The 14,463-nt window shown below is 36.0% G+C and overlaps 1 protein-coding gene across 4 annotated transcripts in view; it reads right to left on the bottom strand.

Annotated features, from left to right (window-relative positions):
- Positions 1–1,646: 1,646 nt before the first annotated feature.
- CADM2 (cell adhesion molecule 2) overlaps positions 1,647–14,463 on the bottom strand; it is a 1,138,796-nt gene continuing 1,125,979 nt past the window's right edge. For all 4 annotated transcript variants that reach the window (XM_059720619.1, XM_059720621.1, XM_059720618.1 and 1 more), the window contains 2 exons: positions 12,129–12,254; positions 1,647–9,666 (listed from right to left, as the gene is read on the bottom strand). In XM_059720619.1, coding sequence (XP_059576602.1) covers positions 9,548–9,666; positions 12,129–12,254 — 245 coding nt within the window. In that variant the 3' untranslated portion in view covers positions 1,647–9,547. The remainder of the gene's footprint in view (positions 9,667–12,128; positions 12,255–14,463) is intronic.

The following is a 14,463-nucleotide window of genomic DNA, read 5'->3' on the forward strand; positions in this document are numbered from 1 at the left end:
TATAAACACTGTAATTTTACTGTATTAATTTTAGTGGGTCCACACATCTCCCAAGATCTTCAGCAAACTTAATCCTATAAAGAAGAATATGCATAGGTAAAAACCCCCACCCAATATTTGTACAGAATACATGCCTGGCAAATCTCTGCAATATAATATCAAAGACACTGATTTAAAATCAGCTAGATTATGTATATTGTTGTGCTGACTAGAAGACACAGAGAGTTGTTTCTTTTTTTTCCTAATTCCTCATATTTTGAGTGTATATACACACAAAACATGAGAAGTCAGAATTAAGGGAAATTTGTTTGGAATCAAACATGATAGGGGAAAATTCCAGCTTTAATTGATCATTGTGAAAGATACATTTTACATGACAAGAGAAAGCTAACTGCTATATGCAATTATGTTAGTGGCAATGTTGGGTTCATAATTGATGAAAGGGAAAATAAAGAGTGATACAAAAATTATAGTTTGAAGAACAGAAAAGCAGGAACATAGTTGCAATGCATAACACTTCTAAAATATGCTACAGAACATCAGCATGTTTTATGCAAAAAAATCAGCATTATATGGTCTTAAGCATCACTTGAAATACCATGTAATTGCTACTTTTATATTTAGAAAGTATTTTATTCTACATTTTATATTACCTAAGGTTAGCTATTTTGATTGAATGAACGGAAATAGTAAAATATAACTGAACTTTTAAGAAATGAACTACAGTAAATGGTGGTGTACACCCTCACATCCCTGCAAAACGTGGATAAATACTGTACCTGTTTGTGAGTGCACTAGTCCGAGTACTACACTACATTGAGATGACATGGTCTTTACTCCAGTAAAACTCCCACTGACTTCAAAAGAACTTTGCACTGCAATAGCATTCACAGTACCTGGGTTTGGTTTAGAACTGGCAGAATGATGGATGGATTCTGCTGTCAGCAGATGGGAAATGGCATTAGCAAAGGGACAGGAAAAAACATTGCTTTCTTTCTGTCCACTAGCCCTCTTCTCTTCTGCACAAATACAGATCTTGTGATCTCCTCCCTGGTCTGCCTCCATTGCTGTCCAGTATGCTTGGGCTAAATGGCAATCTGGCCCTGGACCAAACAAATTTAAGTAGCATAACAGGTGCAGAGAACTGTCCCCTGAATCTTCTTTTCCCCTTGCAAAGATCTAGCTCAAGGTCAACACACAATTTACACCCTACAAAAACCCAGTTTCAGAGAAATTAGAGGTTGTTAAGTACGATATTGACTTTTAGCTTGACCTTTACATGAGGATAAATTTCACTTACTTTAAGGATAGTTTCCAAAATGTATGTCATTCAAGTCACCAGTCAAAAGGAACTGGATAGCAATACATAGCACAGAGACTGTAAAAAGTTATACAGAATATTTGTTTTTTTTAATAATTTGTACAATTCTAGGATACCATTAATTATTTTTTGAAGTAACTGGTCTAATTGTTTGATAGCAGGAAAGTAGTATTTCAATGTACACTAGCTCTCTGTTAAAAAAAAGAAATCTAAAGTAAAATAAGGCTTGTGAATAGTTTATATAAAACAGCCATGGGTCTGAATCAAATTTGCCACCAAACTGGCAGACAGAAAATACGTTAAATGAATAGACAATTCAGTGATGTCCACCAGATAACTAAAATTGAAATTTTATTTCTTTCAATAATATTCATCAGACATGTTTCTGACAAGACTTTTCTGAAAGATGAAGTGCAAATGGGAACCCTGTAAGAATGTTTATAAGAATTGTACATGACATTTCTTAAGCGCCACTAAGTACACATTGAATACTTTGTAAGTATATAGGCATAGCAACATGCAAGTGTCATGTACCTAATATTACAATATGCATTTTGTTTGCTTATTCATAAGAAAATTAAATTAAATAAACATGGTTCAATCATCAGTGCAATATGCTTAATTCCAGTTGATTTTACTTACAGCAGTTTTATTTTTATTTTTTTTCCAAGCAGAGACGAACACTTCCAAATGCCATGAATTAAAAGTCTAAGACCAGAGCACAGAGGAGTTCCTATAAGGTTACATTTATACAGTGTGCCAGAGGTTGTTGATATAATCTTTTCACAAATTCTGCGTTATTTATTTTAGAAACTTCCTGTAGTACTGAAGGTGTTTTGTTGTTATGAAATATCTAGACTGAAAGTAAAGGATGCACAAAGAATAAATTATACGGTGTAAACATTTGCATTAAGGACCTGATTTTAGCTCCACTTAAACCAATAGGAATGTTGTATTTGTCAAAGAAGGACATCTATGAATTAAAGAGCCTACAAGTTCAACTCTCAAACTCTGCTAAGCTACATTCAGTAGATAAAAGTAGAATATTTTATAGTATATTTGCATATTTCTATAGAAACTACACAGTGACATGTGAAAATCTATTTACATTTAATAAGGACTTAAACGTGTACACACATATTTACTATCATGATTCAATATAAATAGAAAGGAGGAAGGAGCAGGAGGAATGGAACAGTAATCCAGTCCAAACATAAAATATCTCCTTTGGCTGGTTCCTTTGGAGCTTAAAAAAAATAGTTTGTGGGCATCATTTATTTTTAACCAAACAAAATATTCTTTGGAAACTTTTTTTAATTTAATACAAATATTCTCTCCTTTCTTGTAAAGCCAAATGAAAAATAGAAACCTTTAATCGTTTAGAAAAAAATAAAATCAGCACTGTGTGCAAAGGCAGGGTAAGGCTAAGTGTAGTTTGCATTGGGCACATCTACACATGAAGCTACATTGCTGTAGCAATGTGCTATGGCAATGTAGTGTCTGTAGGCAAAAACCAGGACGCCGCAACTACGTCATCATAGCTACATGCTTGGTTATAGCACATTGCTATAGCGACATAGCGCCTAAAAACAACCATGCGTGGCATGCATGGTGCTGTATGGGTTGTTACTGCGCCATCATTTAGTATTTCCAAAAGGAAGCGCTAAATGACAGCGCAGTAACAATAGCGCCATAGAGGAACATTTAGATGTATCCAGTGATATACAAGATTAGAGGTCTCAGAAATCACTGCTGGCATGACCCCACATACAGGGAAAGTACTTAAAGCTGTGGTTCTCAGCTTTTATATAATCAAGACACCCCAGTGAGACTTGAGGCACTCCTGGGAAAATGCCAGCTCTTAGTTTTTACCTTTTTTTGACTACAGAAAAATAATAGACCAATTTTGCTGTTGCAAAGAACTCAGAAAGGAAACAACAGGTCATCATGTTTTTTACCTTGTGGATTCTTATTTGAAATCTTGAGGTTTGTCTTATGAATCATGTTTGCACCTAACAGTGCTAATGTTATATGGCATACCATGGTACCAAAGGAGTTCAAGGCACCCCAGGGTGCTGCAGCATCCTGGTTGAGAATCACTGGCTTAAGGGCTGACCCCTGGCAGGTTTAGATTTCATACCAGAATATTTTTTTTTTTAATCCTTTAACTTTTCTTTCCTAACACAGAAGGTTCATTGGGAAGGATTTTTTTTTCAACCTTCTTTCTAGTTGGGCTATACTTTTTAACAAAGCAAAAAGTATGTTATACAGAGACTACATAGGCTAGATCTGTGGCTGTACACAGAAGCTATGCAGCTGCTTTAACCTGTTACAGGGAAATCCCCACTGCACCTGGGGAATCCCCATGTGCTATAAATTATCATATTATCTTTAGTACTCATCACTGTCTGTCTGCAATGCAGTAGGCATTTCAGGGAAAAATGGGCATAACTGGGTAACATGGTGATTCCTAATGGTTTAACCAACCCCAACTTGGAGAGCCACTGGCAGCTCCTATTTATTACAGCAATGCTAGATTGGAGCGGGAACCTTATTTGTACTCCTGACTCCGTGTGAGTTGCAGCAACCTCAGGATATATGGTGAGGTATTTAAACAGCAGCATGGTTTTGTTCTAATTTCCATTTAGGTCATTCAGATGACTCCATCTGACTTCAATGGTAGTTAGATCAGGATTTCCCTGAACAGTCATGTAGGAAAACTTGGTGGTAAAAGTAGTTTCAGACACAATCTTTGATGCATTGACATGAAAAGTTGCAGCATTACTTGTTTATTTCTTTAAAGTTTGAACTGAAACTTTCCATGTACGTTTTCATTTACATGGAAGTGTGTGTGTGTGTGTGTGTGTGTGTGTGTGTGTATAAAATCACAGGTTAGAATATTTTGATTGCATTTCTATTACATATTTAAAATCTTGCTTATGATTTTAAATCTGACATTACAAACGTGCATCCTTTTTAATGAAAACAGTCATATTCCAGTTGACTTTTATAGGATGATTCTTGGTGTTGAACTGATACTAACTTTGTGCTTTTAAACTGTATGGATGGATCCCACACTAGTCAAGCTGGTCTGAACTGATGGCAATAGAACTAAATTGATTTACACTAGCTGAGGGTATAGTTCTCTATTATAATATTAGTTTGCAGAATAACCTATATCAGGAGACAGTAAAAATCAGAGGAAAGATCCATGAACACAGGGAAGGTGTTTTTCTGATTTAAAAATACACTTTTATAATTATTCCATTTAGGGGCAGAGATGTTGTTATAATGTGTCTAGAGACATTTCATAGCCAGTATTTCAAGAAAGTGGTATATGAAACATTTCAGGAATTGTATAATATGTCATTAAGCCAACAGCAGTTGTTAAACATGTATATTAATCACAATAGTGTGCAAGCATGAGAGGGATATAATAAATAACACTCACTCAAGTTTTACACTCTTCCATCTAGCAATATTCATTTTCTTCTTTTGCAGTTTTGTGTGATCTCACTTTCATTAAATTTGGAAGGGCACAATAAAAAAAATGACAAGAAGAAAAAGATCAGCAGCATAACATTTTATGTTTAGAAAGAGTCAACTTTATCATTAAAGGCAGCCTCTCTACCTCAATGGAAGCATTTCATGGTCGCAATTTAAGATTACCTGACATTATTGTGAAAGAAATAGTAGAAATTCCCAGTGAAAAGGGTCAACAAAATAGGGGTCAGAAGAACACACCTCTGTCTGTTTCTCTGTTGTTCATGCTAAAAATACCAGGGCATATGGCAATACATTTCAGCATCTTCGCATGTTAGGTTCCCTCAAGGACAGGACAAAGAAGCAAGCTTGTGCTGCTGAGCCAGAAATAGATTTCTGAACAAGGTTGCCAGACTTATAGCATGCTAACAGTGAAGCCATTAGCAAAGTTGAAGTCTTATTTTGCCCTAAAGGTGTTTTAGTGGAGTCTTATGGGACCCAAAGAGAAAAGAAGGCAAAACTAGTGAGGATGAGGAGAAAAATATGCATTATTATGAATTAAATATAAGTACAAGGCAAGGAATTATACATATTGCACTAGGGTAATTACTGCATGTAAGTGTACTGTTAATTCATGTAACTGCTAGGGGCACTCTGGCTTTTTGAAATAATCAAAATGCATATTATAATTACATGGGTTTCCAATATCCATACACAGCAAGTACAAGATACTTACATGTAAGTACACTGTATTTACCTATATTTTTGCATAGTTTTTAGTGTGTACTTTGTGCCACTTAATAAAAAGCATTACTCATTTTTTTTGTATTAGACAGCTTATTCAATTGAAGTTGAAGCAGCTGAATTTTTGGTATGTTCATCATAGATTACCATTTCCTAGGAATGAGGAGATTGGACAGCTGGAAGAATCTAGGTAGGTGTTGGGGAAAGCTGCAGTGTGAACATGAAGATTTACGTCACCTTAATAAAGAAATGGAATATCAGATTTGTGATGTTAATTTAATAAACTTACCTTTAGTTTGAATGGATTAGTAAAGGTAAGAATTCCATTTTCCTTTTGGTAACACTTTACAATAAGTGGCACTAAATTACACTATAACTGCTATGTTACATGGAAGTACATGTAACTACACTGTAACTGTTGAAATAGCTACTGTACATGTGTGTACATGGTAACTTCAGTGCTGTTACAATCATGAATTACATAATTACAGATGATCCTGTCCTTTCTTTTCATTGAAATCGTTATATATATTATACTATAATGAAAATACACAAGATGTTAACTTCCATGTCTTGTTTAGAAAAGTTGGTTTTCTTCATATATTCTTTAGAGGAGTCTCAGTACAAGATGAATCACCTTTAAGAAATGTGAGAAGATTTTTTTATGTCCTAGCTTAATGCTGAGCCTCAAGTTAAATATCAGGTTCCTTAAACTGCTTCTTAGTTTCTCTGATGACACTAAACAGAGTGGAAAGATGCACCCATTGTCTTGCGATGCCACTTTCTTATTTAAACAATTATGTTTTCAAAGCATAAAAAAAAGTTATACATTTAAAAGCTAAAAATCAATGGACACTGTAAATAGTACATTGACAGAATTTAGCTACCTTGTCTTTAGTAAATTACTCTGTGTGTGTTGGTGGGTGTGGGTGTCACTAACATGGTTCCCATTCGGATCATTCATTTTACACATATACTTAGTTTAGGGTCCAACTGTAATGGACTCAGTATTTCATAACTGGATCTTGCCATAATAGAAACAGACTTTATTTATTTATTTATTTATTTATTTTAGTTTGTTAACTATATTTATCTCTGAACCATGGTTTTACCCACAAGGGGCCTAATACTACCTTACACCAAGGGTAGTCATTTACACATGTAAATAGAGATAAGTCTATAAAATACTACCCCGCTGAATTTTCCATTCACATATGTAGGTCGTGGTGTTTTTGCACCCACTTGCCAGAGATGTAAATGACATCACAGGGTGCAAGGCTATTGAGAATCAGATCTATTGAAAATGAGCACACAGGAACAATCTTAACTAAAAATCAACCAAACAGTGTAGTTTAACAGTCCAATTTGCAAAGTTTCAGTGCTGAGAAGACAGCTTTCAACAATCACATCTGAAGATGCTCCGACTTTTCACGTACTCACTTGACATGGTGGTAAGTAATGATTTAAGCAACAATTTTATAGTTCAAGCAACATGGAGTAAAAAAAAAAAAGAATTTCTAATGATGTAAAAGCAGCATTAATAAAGAGTTCAACTTCAGAAAATAAGGCCCTGATCCAGAAAAGCACCTAATTTGTAAGCAGATGAATAGCTCCATTGAATCCAAAGAGCTGTGCACATAATTAAAGTTAAGAATGTACTTGGAGTCTTTCTTGGACTGGGCTTCAAGTCCTGAAATCAAACTGAAGTATACAGTATTGTAACACAGTTAATGCAACTTACTGTTGTGACAAAAACCTATTTTTCTGGTACGAAATGGAATGATTTCCATTGCCAGCCTTTTAAAAGTGTATGCTTTGAAAGAAATGAATATCTTGTAAACCTATACTAGTTTTCAATGTGTCTAGTAGCACCTACCTGGTTCTCTCAAACTACCGTACTATATTAACATATTATTGCATTTTTCCACATATGGGTATGGAGTGAACTGTAAAAACAAGCATGCAATCACATCAATGCAGACTTATTTCTTTAAAATGTCATACTGTATATGATTTATTATGTTAACACTCAACCACATCATATTATTTATGATCTGTATAGTTTGAAAAAAGTGCTGCTTGATTGACGTCACCCTTTTTTCTTAGAAATTAACAAGATAAACGTTCAAACAAAAGCAATTAAAATACTCTAATATTGTCCTTAAAAGTTTTATACTCTTCTGATAAATAATCTGACACAGCACCTTGTCTTCGATTTTACCTTAGTACATGATGTCATATTCAAACTGTCCCTCCCCCACACAAAAAAATAAATCCAAGGAGATAACCCTTTACAACAGGCCATCATGCTTTTAGACTTCACAAGTATAGCAACCATAGACAAATATTATTTTTCAAAGGTGCAACATTTTGAAGAAGGAGATGAATTCCAATCAACGCGGATTTTCATTCTCCATCACGGAATCACTATCAAGAGTTGATATGGCAACAGTTTTATTTCACTGGAAGAAGAAATAAGCCATTGGGCTTAGAGTGTTTTGTTGTCATATTTAAGAGCATGAGATTTTTCAGCAGTCAATTACACAAAAAACTCAGAAATAATCTGAACAGCAACTTTCACTGTGGAGCTAAAAGCATGGCAGGTATTCTCTATCATTCACGGTGACATAAGTTTGTACCTCACAAAATGCATAGACAGGAATTTAATATAAAGAATTAGTCCATTTACTGTATACACAAAACATATATTTTTGTTTTAACACTTTTTTTGGCAAACCAACATAGAGAAGCAGCTCCAGAACTGCCAAATTAAAAATTGAGAATTTTAGCAACATAACAGTATTTTTTAAGGATATTAATCAAATGTGGTTGTAATTTAAAACCTGAGGCTGTGCACTGGTTGTTAGCTTAAAACTACCGTTCCATATAACATTGTGCTTCCATTGTTTAACAAAGAAAAAACAAGAACTAGAAAAGTTTGCTGCTGAACAGTGCTAGGACATACAGACAAAAATACTGATACATGTTATCCACTCAGAATACTGATTTAAGTCATATCTAAAGGGATATAATGGACATTAGAAAATGCTTACTTGTGACTGACTTAGCTACAGCCAAAAAAGTTAAATATGTATCAAATAATGTTTAATTGGATTTATTATATGCACTATATACAGATACTAAAATGCCTTGCAATTGTGCCCCAGGAACACTTCAAATTTGACTAGGCAGGTGAGTCCATATGAAGCAAATAAATTATAAAAGCAGAAATTACTGGAAGAAATACCTAATCCATGTGATCTCAAAAAGCAGTAAAAGGGCAGGGCAAATTAATTTCAAAAGAAACTATTATAATCTAACTCTGCAGAATCTATATGTATATTCAGTATGATGTAATTACCACTGAAACATGGCACTATTTTTATAATACCATTAAAAAAAAAGTGTTCTGATACTTATTTTCCACCAAATTCAAGCATATGACAAACTAGACTATAAAGTTTTCTGTTTGCATTTCCTAGGGCGTATGTTTCAAAAACAGGTTGCTTTTGATTTATAGACATGTATAAAATATTCTTTGTAAACCTCTAATCTTAGATTTCATATTTTATGTAAGTATATTAGGTCCTTACCTAATAGTATTTGTTATTAAAATTGTTCAATGACATACTGATAGGGACCATGACAAAAGAAAACTGGAAGAAAGAAGAAAACCGTGTAACATTTAAAAATGTAAAAAAACTTAACATGGTTTAAGATCATGATTAACATTGTTAAGGCTGTATATTCAAGCACTGTATGTTAAGAGAGCAATGGCTATGAATTTTAGGCAATAAGAAATGTCCTGCTTTATGGATGGAACTGTAATTAAAAAATGATGTTGTCAAGAGCCGATTGTTGGCATAAACTGGCTACTTATAGCAGAATGGAAGTTAATAAAGGTAGCAGAAGATGGTAGAAATGAATTCTGAAAGATGATAGCCAGTTTTCTCCAGCAGTCAGCCTGATAAGTAAAACTCAGAGATTCTAGGACTTCATCTAAATGAAATACTCCTTTTTCTCCTCTGCATTGACTTGGCTGCCTTCTGCATTGATAATGGCTGTGTCGGCATCAGGTGCATCTTCAGCTCCTTTAGCTTCATTTGTTAAATATGTTCCTATGGGAATCAGTACAATGGAAAATATGTATTAGTATTTTGGCGTCATATTGTTTTAACAACAGTAGATTTGTAACAAAGATCTAATTGCTTTAGACAAAGAAGTAGTAGACTATAGAACTATATATTAATGGTACACATAACTTTCTGTTCTGGAGTAGCAGGAATGACATTCAATAACACTTGTAATATAGGTGCATGTATATCCATGCTGCAAAAGGGTAAGCGAAACAGGCAAATCACATTACTAGACAGAAACAATGAATTCATGTAACATACAAATATATTTAACAGATCATTGTTTAAATTATATCACCACATATTAGTTGCTATATCTTAGAAAGGCTTAGATTTCATTAAATGAGTGTTTTTGAAAAATTCCTCCTCGTTATTTTTCACTCTTTCAAATTGATATAGGACATTTTTTATCCATACTTAATTCTACAGAATGGTATAATTGAGATTCCCTGGAAGTACAAAATTGATATACCAGCATTAAGTTAACCCACAGGGTTTAAATTGCTGCAGACGTTGCTATGCAAGTAGTAGAAGTTCAGGATATGAATAATTAGACTTCAGTACAACAGCCAATTTTCATTTTGTGGTATTTGTGTTAGCTAGGGACTCACATGTTTTCACCCAGGAAGAAAAGTGGAGCAAAGATGCCACATTTTCACTTGCTTAATTAGAAAGGTGTAATTTTTCCCCCAAAGATATGCATTCATTAAAAAATATATGTGTTTATTAGCTGGTATTTACTAGCCTTATGACCATCATGTCTACAAGTAGATTTAGTAGACTAATAATAGCAGCGATACCTATTTTTATTTATACATTTTGGTAATTGAGGTGTAATAATTTGGCTACATGCCATTCAGAAGCTTATCCTCAACAACTGTTTTAAACCCTCAAGGAGGATCACATCTCTTAAAGGGCACAAACAGAAATGACAATTTTTGCCCAATCTGGCCACAGAAAGCTAGACCAAACACAAAATTGGCAAGCACATGGCTACAGACTGCTTCAAAAATGGTCAATTGGGTGAAAATTTGAGCCCTCATTGCATGAGGAGTCAAATGAAGACGTTTCAAAACAGAATGTCTTCTGTAACTTCTGTCTGTGTAGAAAATGTACTCGGTTTTACTCAGTCCCTACTCAGGCTAAACCCTCTTTAACTTGACACTGGGAGCTTTTCTCTAAATACAGACTAACAAACAGGGTCAAAACTTCAGAACTTGGCCCTGTAGTGAAATGCCAGCTCCGCTGGGTTAAATAATGAAACACGCTGATTTCAATGGGGCCAAGATTTAATCCCTTGTACTTAATGTTATCTTTTAAAAATGTATATTTAAGGTACCGGAATTACTTGATTCCAAGATAAGGTTCTTTTTCCCCATTCAACATAGGGAAAATAAAGCCTCATCTCAGAATTGGGTACCAAGTGAAAATGCTGTACCTTCAATCAGAAGAGGCAGCAGGAATCCACTCATCGAGGCACGCGGTGGCATGAGACTCAGCAAGGAGACATGAGACAGTGAAGGACCCGGAGCAGAGGCATGGGACAGAACGATACAAGGACAGAAGCATGGGATGGCATGGGACCCAGTGCAGAGGTACAGGTCAGCGTGGGACCCAGCATGCAGGTATGAGGAACCAGGACAGAGGCATGCAGTGATATGGGACCCAGGCCAGGGAGAGACCTGGCACAGAGGCACACAGCAGAGCAGCATACAGCAGCATGGCATGCAGTGGTGGGGTAGATAGCTGTTGGTGCAGTCACCAGAGAGAAATTTCAGGGATGGCAGGCAGTAGGGGGAGCAAGTGGCTGGGGGAAGGCAGACACCGGGTAGGGCAAAGTGCAGGGGGTGGGAGGAGGGGTGCAAAGGGCTAGGGTCAAGCTGCCTGCCCTCCCATCCCATTTGCCTCCCCATTGCTTGCCCCCCTGTCACTGCTTTCCCCAGCACAGTGGTGGGCAGGGGAAAAAATTAGGACAACCCTCCAACAATTAGATTCTATACATGGGAATTTTTAACCAATATTGTGCATGGAGATTATTTTAAATTTTAAGTCATCTTAGATTGGGGGAAAGTACAGGTATTATGACTTCTGCAAAATCTTATTCATTACCTGCCTAGATTCAATACCTGTCTATATTCTACAATGATATGAAATCAAATGCTTGAAGGGCTAGACTAAAGGGCATTTTAGCATTTGAATCTCCCAAAGCCAGTGATTCACTGGATTTGGGTAAAAGTTGCTAGACATCCTTCTGCCTCACATAATGCAGTTTTACAATTGGGTAAAATCAGGATCTCAGTGAAAACCAGGTGTTCAGCTTAAGTTTTGCTGTTTAAACCATGGGGGGGGGGGAGTGAGAGGGGAGGGAAGTCTTATAGGGCAAAGCTAATCACTAGGAACTGTTGCTGCAAAAAGTAACTGTACTTTGATTAAATCTATCCTACCTTTATGTCTTGCCAGATATCGACCAAGTAGAATTATAGAACATAGCGTTACAAAGACAACTACAGCAACTATTCCTCCTATAAGAGCGTGATCAGGTACAGGCTGTCCAGTCAAAGCATTAGGATCTAAAGGAAAAACAAAAAGCAAAAGTACTGATCAAATAATGAAAGCTAAGAAAATGTACAATAGCAATTATCCTGATCATTCTGAAAATAGAGCAGTTCCCTCTTTAATATTCAGAGTGGTTATTCCCACTTTTACTACCACTATCTTATCAACAACATAGCGTTGCTTGTATTCCCAGATTGTTAAAGCCCTAAGGACACCACAGTTATAAAAAAAACCTTACCTTATTCTTCCTTAGCACAGGTTATTAAATGGGAAAGGTTGCTGGTTTTGTCCTAGTAATTTTACAACTGAAAATCTGGCCACAGCTATTTATAGAAGCAAAAACAAGGAATCAAGAATTGGGGATCAGATAGCATCAGCAGAACAGTGTCTGCATAATACATAATTTATATGGCTGAGAGTCTCAGTGGGGATCCCTTATATATTCTCTTCTTGTCATTAGTATCCTATTGCACTAGAAATAAAAAAAGGAGATAAAGTGCAGGCTTGCCAAGTTCTTCAGCAGATGGCTGAGTCTGCAAGAATTTGGTCAGATAAACATATCACACGTCCTTCGAGATCATCATTCATTCTCAAGTGTTAGTTTGCAAATTGGTTACGGTTATCCGATTAACACCAAAGTGAGTAAACTGTAATAGATTTAACAAAGAATTAGCAATTTTGCTTTACTGACTGCACACAGAATGTGAGGAGTATTGTCAGTTTTGAGCCTCCTATGGTAGTCATTTAATCTGTTTGGGAGTTTGGTGCTTTCCAGAAGACACTAAAGAGGCAATCATGAAAATAACACTGTTTAAGGGTCAGTAATTCCCTTGAGCTTTTGAACAATGACCTGGTAACCTTCAAGTGTTGACTCATCTCAAATATGCTAAAGGAAAAAAAAAAAAAAGATTCAATCCTACAGAAGCATAGCAGGCTCTTTTTCAATGAAAAATACCTCCACCACAAACTAATAGGAATTCTCCCAAGATTCTATTAACAGGTTCTCTGTGTAGTAATCAGTCTGCAAATACTGCTTCAAGGGCATTTCCCTGTTAGGTGTTGTTTATTTTCTGCAAATAGGCTGCACATAACTACCTTAGTTTTGCAGCAGAGGAAGACAGAGAGAAGGTTTGCACAGAGGAGAGACCAAACCCATAAAAGATGGGTAAAATTATTTGCATATCTGACACTTGTATAACAGTGTACTAAACCTGGCATCAGGTACACTTGAGGGTTATATTTCTTTTCCTGTATGAGAATCTTAACAGGAGAATATTGTTTTCCTCCATTTCTGCAAACTGCTAATGCAGATTTCCACTGCTGCTGAAGCAGAGCATTAAGATCCTACTATTGTGGATGCCCTGGCTATGCACCCCATAGTCAATGAATCTCTAAGGCACAGCTTCTCCATTTATCACTGCTTTTCTGATTCTTAGCTGTTTCTCCTGTTCCTGTTAAGAAGTTTTGAGACAAGGTTGCCACAGCACCTCTGTGGGCACTCTGGTCTTTGAAAAGACTGAAGAAACCCACATCAGGTCTACTCTATGAAGTCCCTCCCTTCTTCCGTGGAAGCATATAAGTAAGCTGACATTACCTGTGACATTTGGGACAGATATACAAAAAGGTGTAAAAGCAGACATTCTTCACTATGTGAAGATTACACCCAGTTTTTCTAGTTCTGAATGGGAAAAGGTGATGGTACTGTCATCCCTCATTAGAAGCATTGAGCCCTGCCTGAGGATGCTAGCAAGTCCTGTGACAAAGCTATTGGGCCCTGCTCTCGGCAAGCAGAGAAGTACCACCAGCTCAGATTTGGAGAAACCACTACTTTTTCAAATGTTTCAGTAAGGCCAGCAGGAGATGCAATTTTTCAGCATTAGACCAGTGGTACCATTTTGTCCCTGGTGCTCACTAAAGTATAAGCCTGGCTAATCCACTAGCAGCTAAATTAGAGGATAAAAAGTATTTTATAAGGGATAAAAACCTTCATGATTCAGGTCATAAGACAGTGTCTAACTATAAAGGGTTAGTAGGACACCTCTAGAGGCATTTTTGGAAGGCAGATTGTGGAATATATCCTTAGCTCAATACCCAGATTTACACATATCACATCTACAAGCTTTAATAGGAATTAAAGATATAAATCCTGGCAATACACTGAGATGTGAATATGCCTCTATGCTTCTATCCTCAGATCATTCTTCCATTGTCCCCTGTATAGTT

Source organism: Alligator mississippiensis, chromosome 1 (genome assembly GCF_030867095.1).
Source record: "Alligator mississippiensis isolate rAllMis1 chromosome 1, rAllMis1, whole genome shotgun sequence".
Taxonomy (NCBI): Eukaryota; Metazoa; Chordata; order Crocodylia; family Alligatoridae; genus Alligator; species Alligator mississippiensis.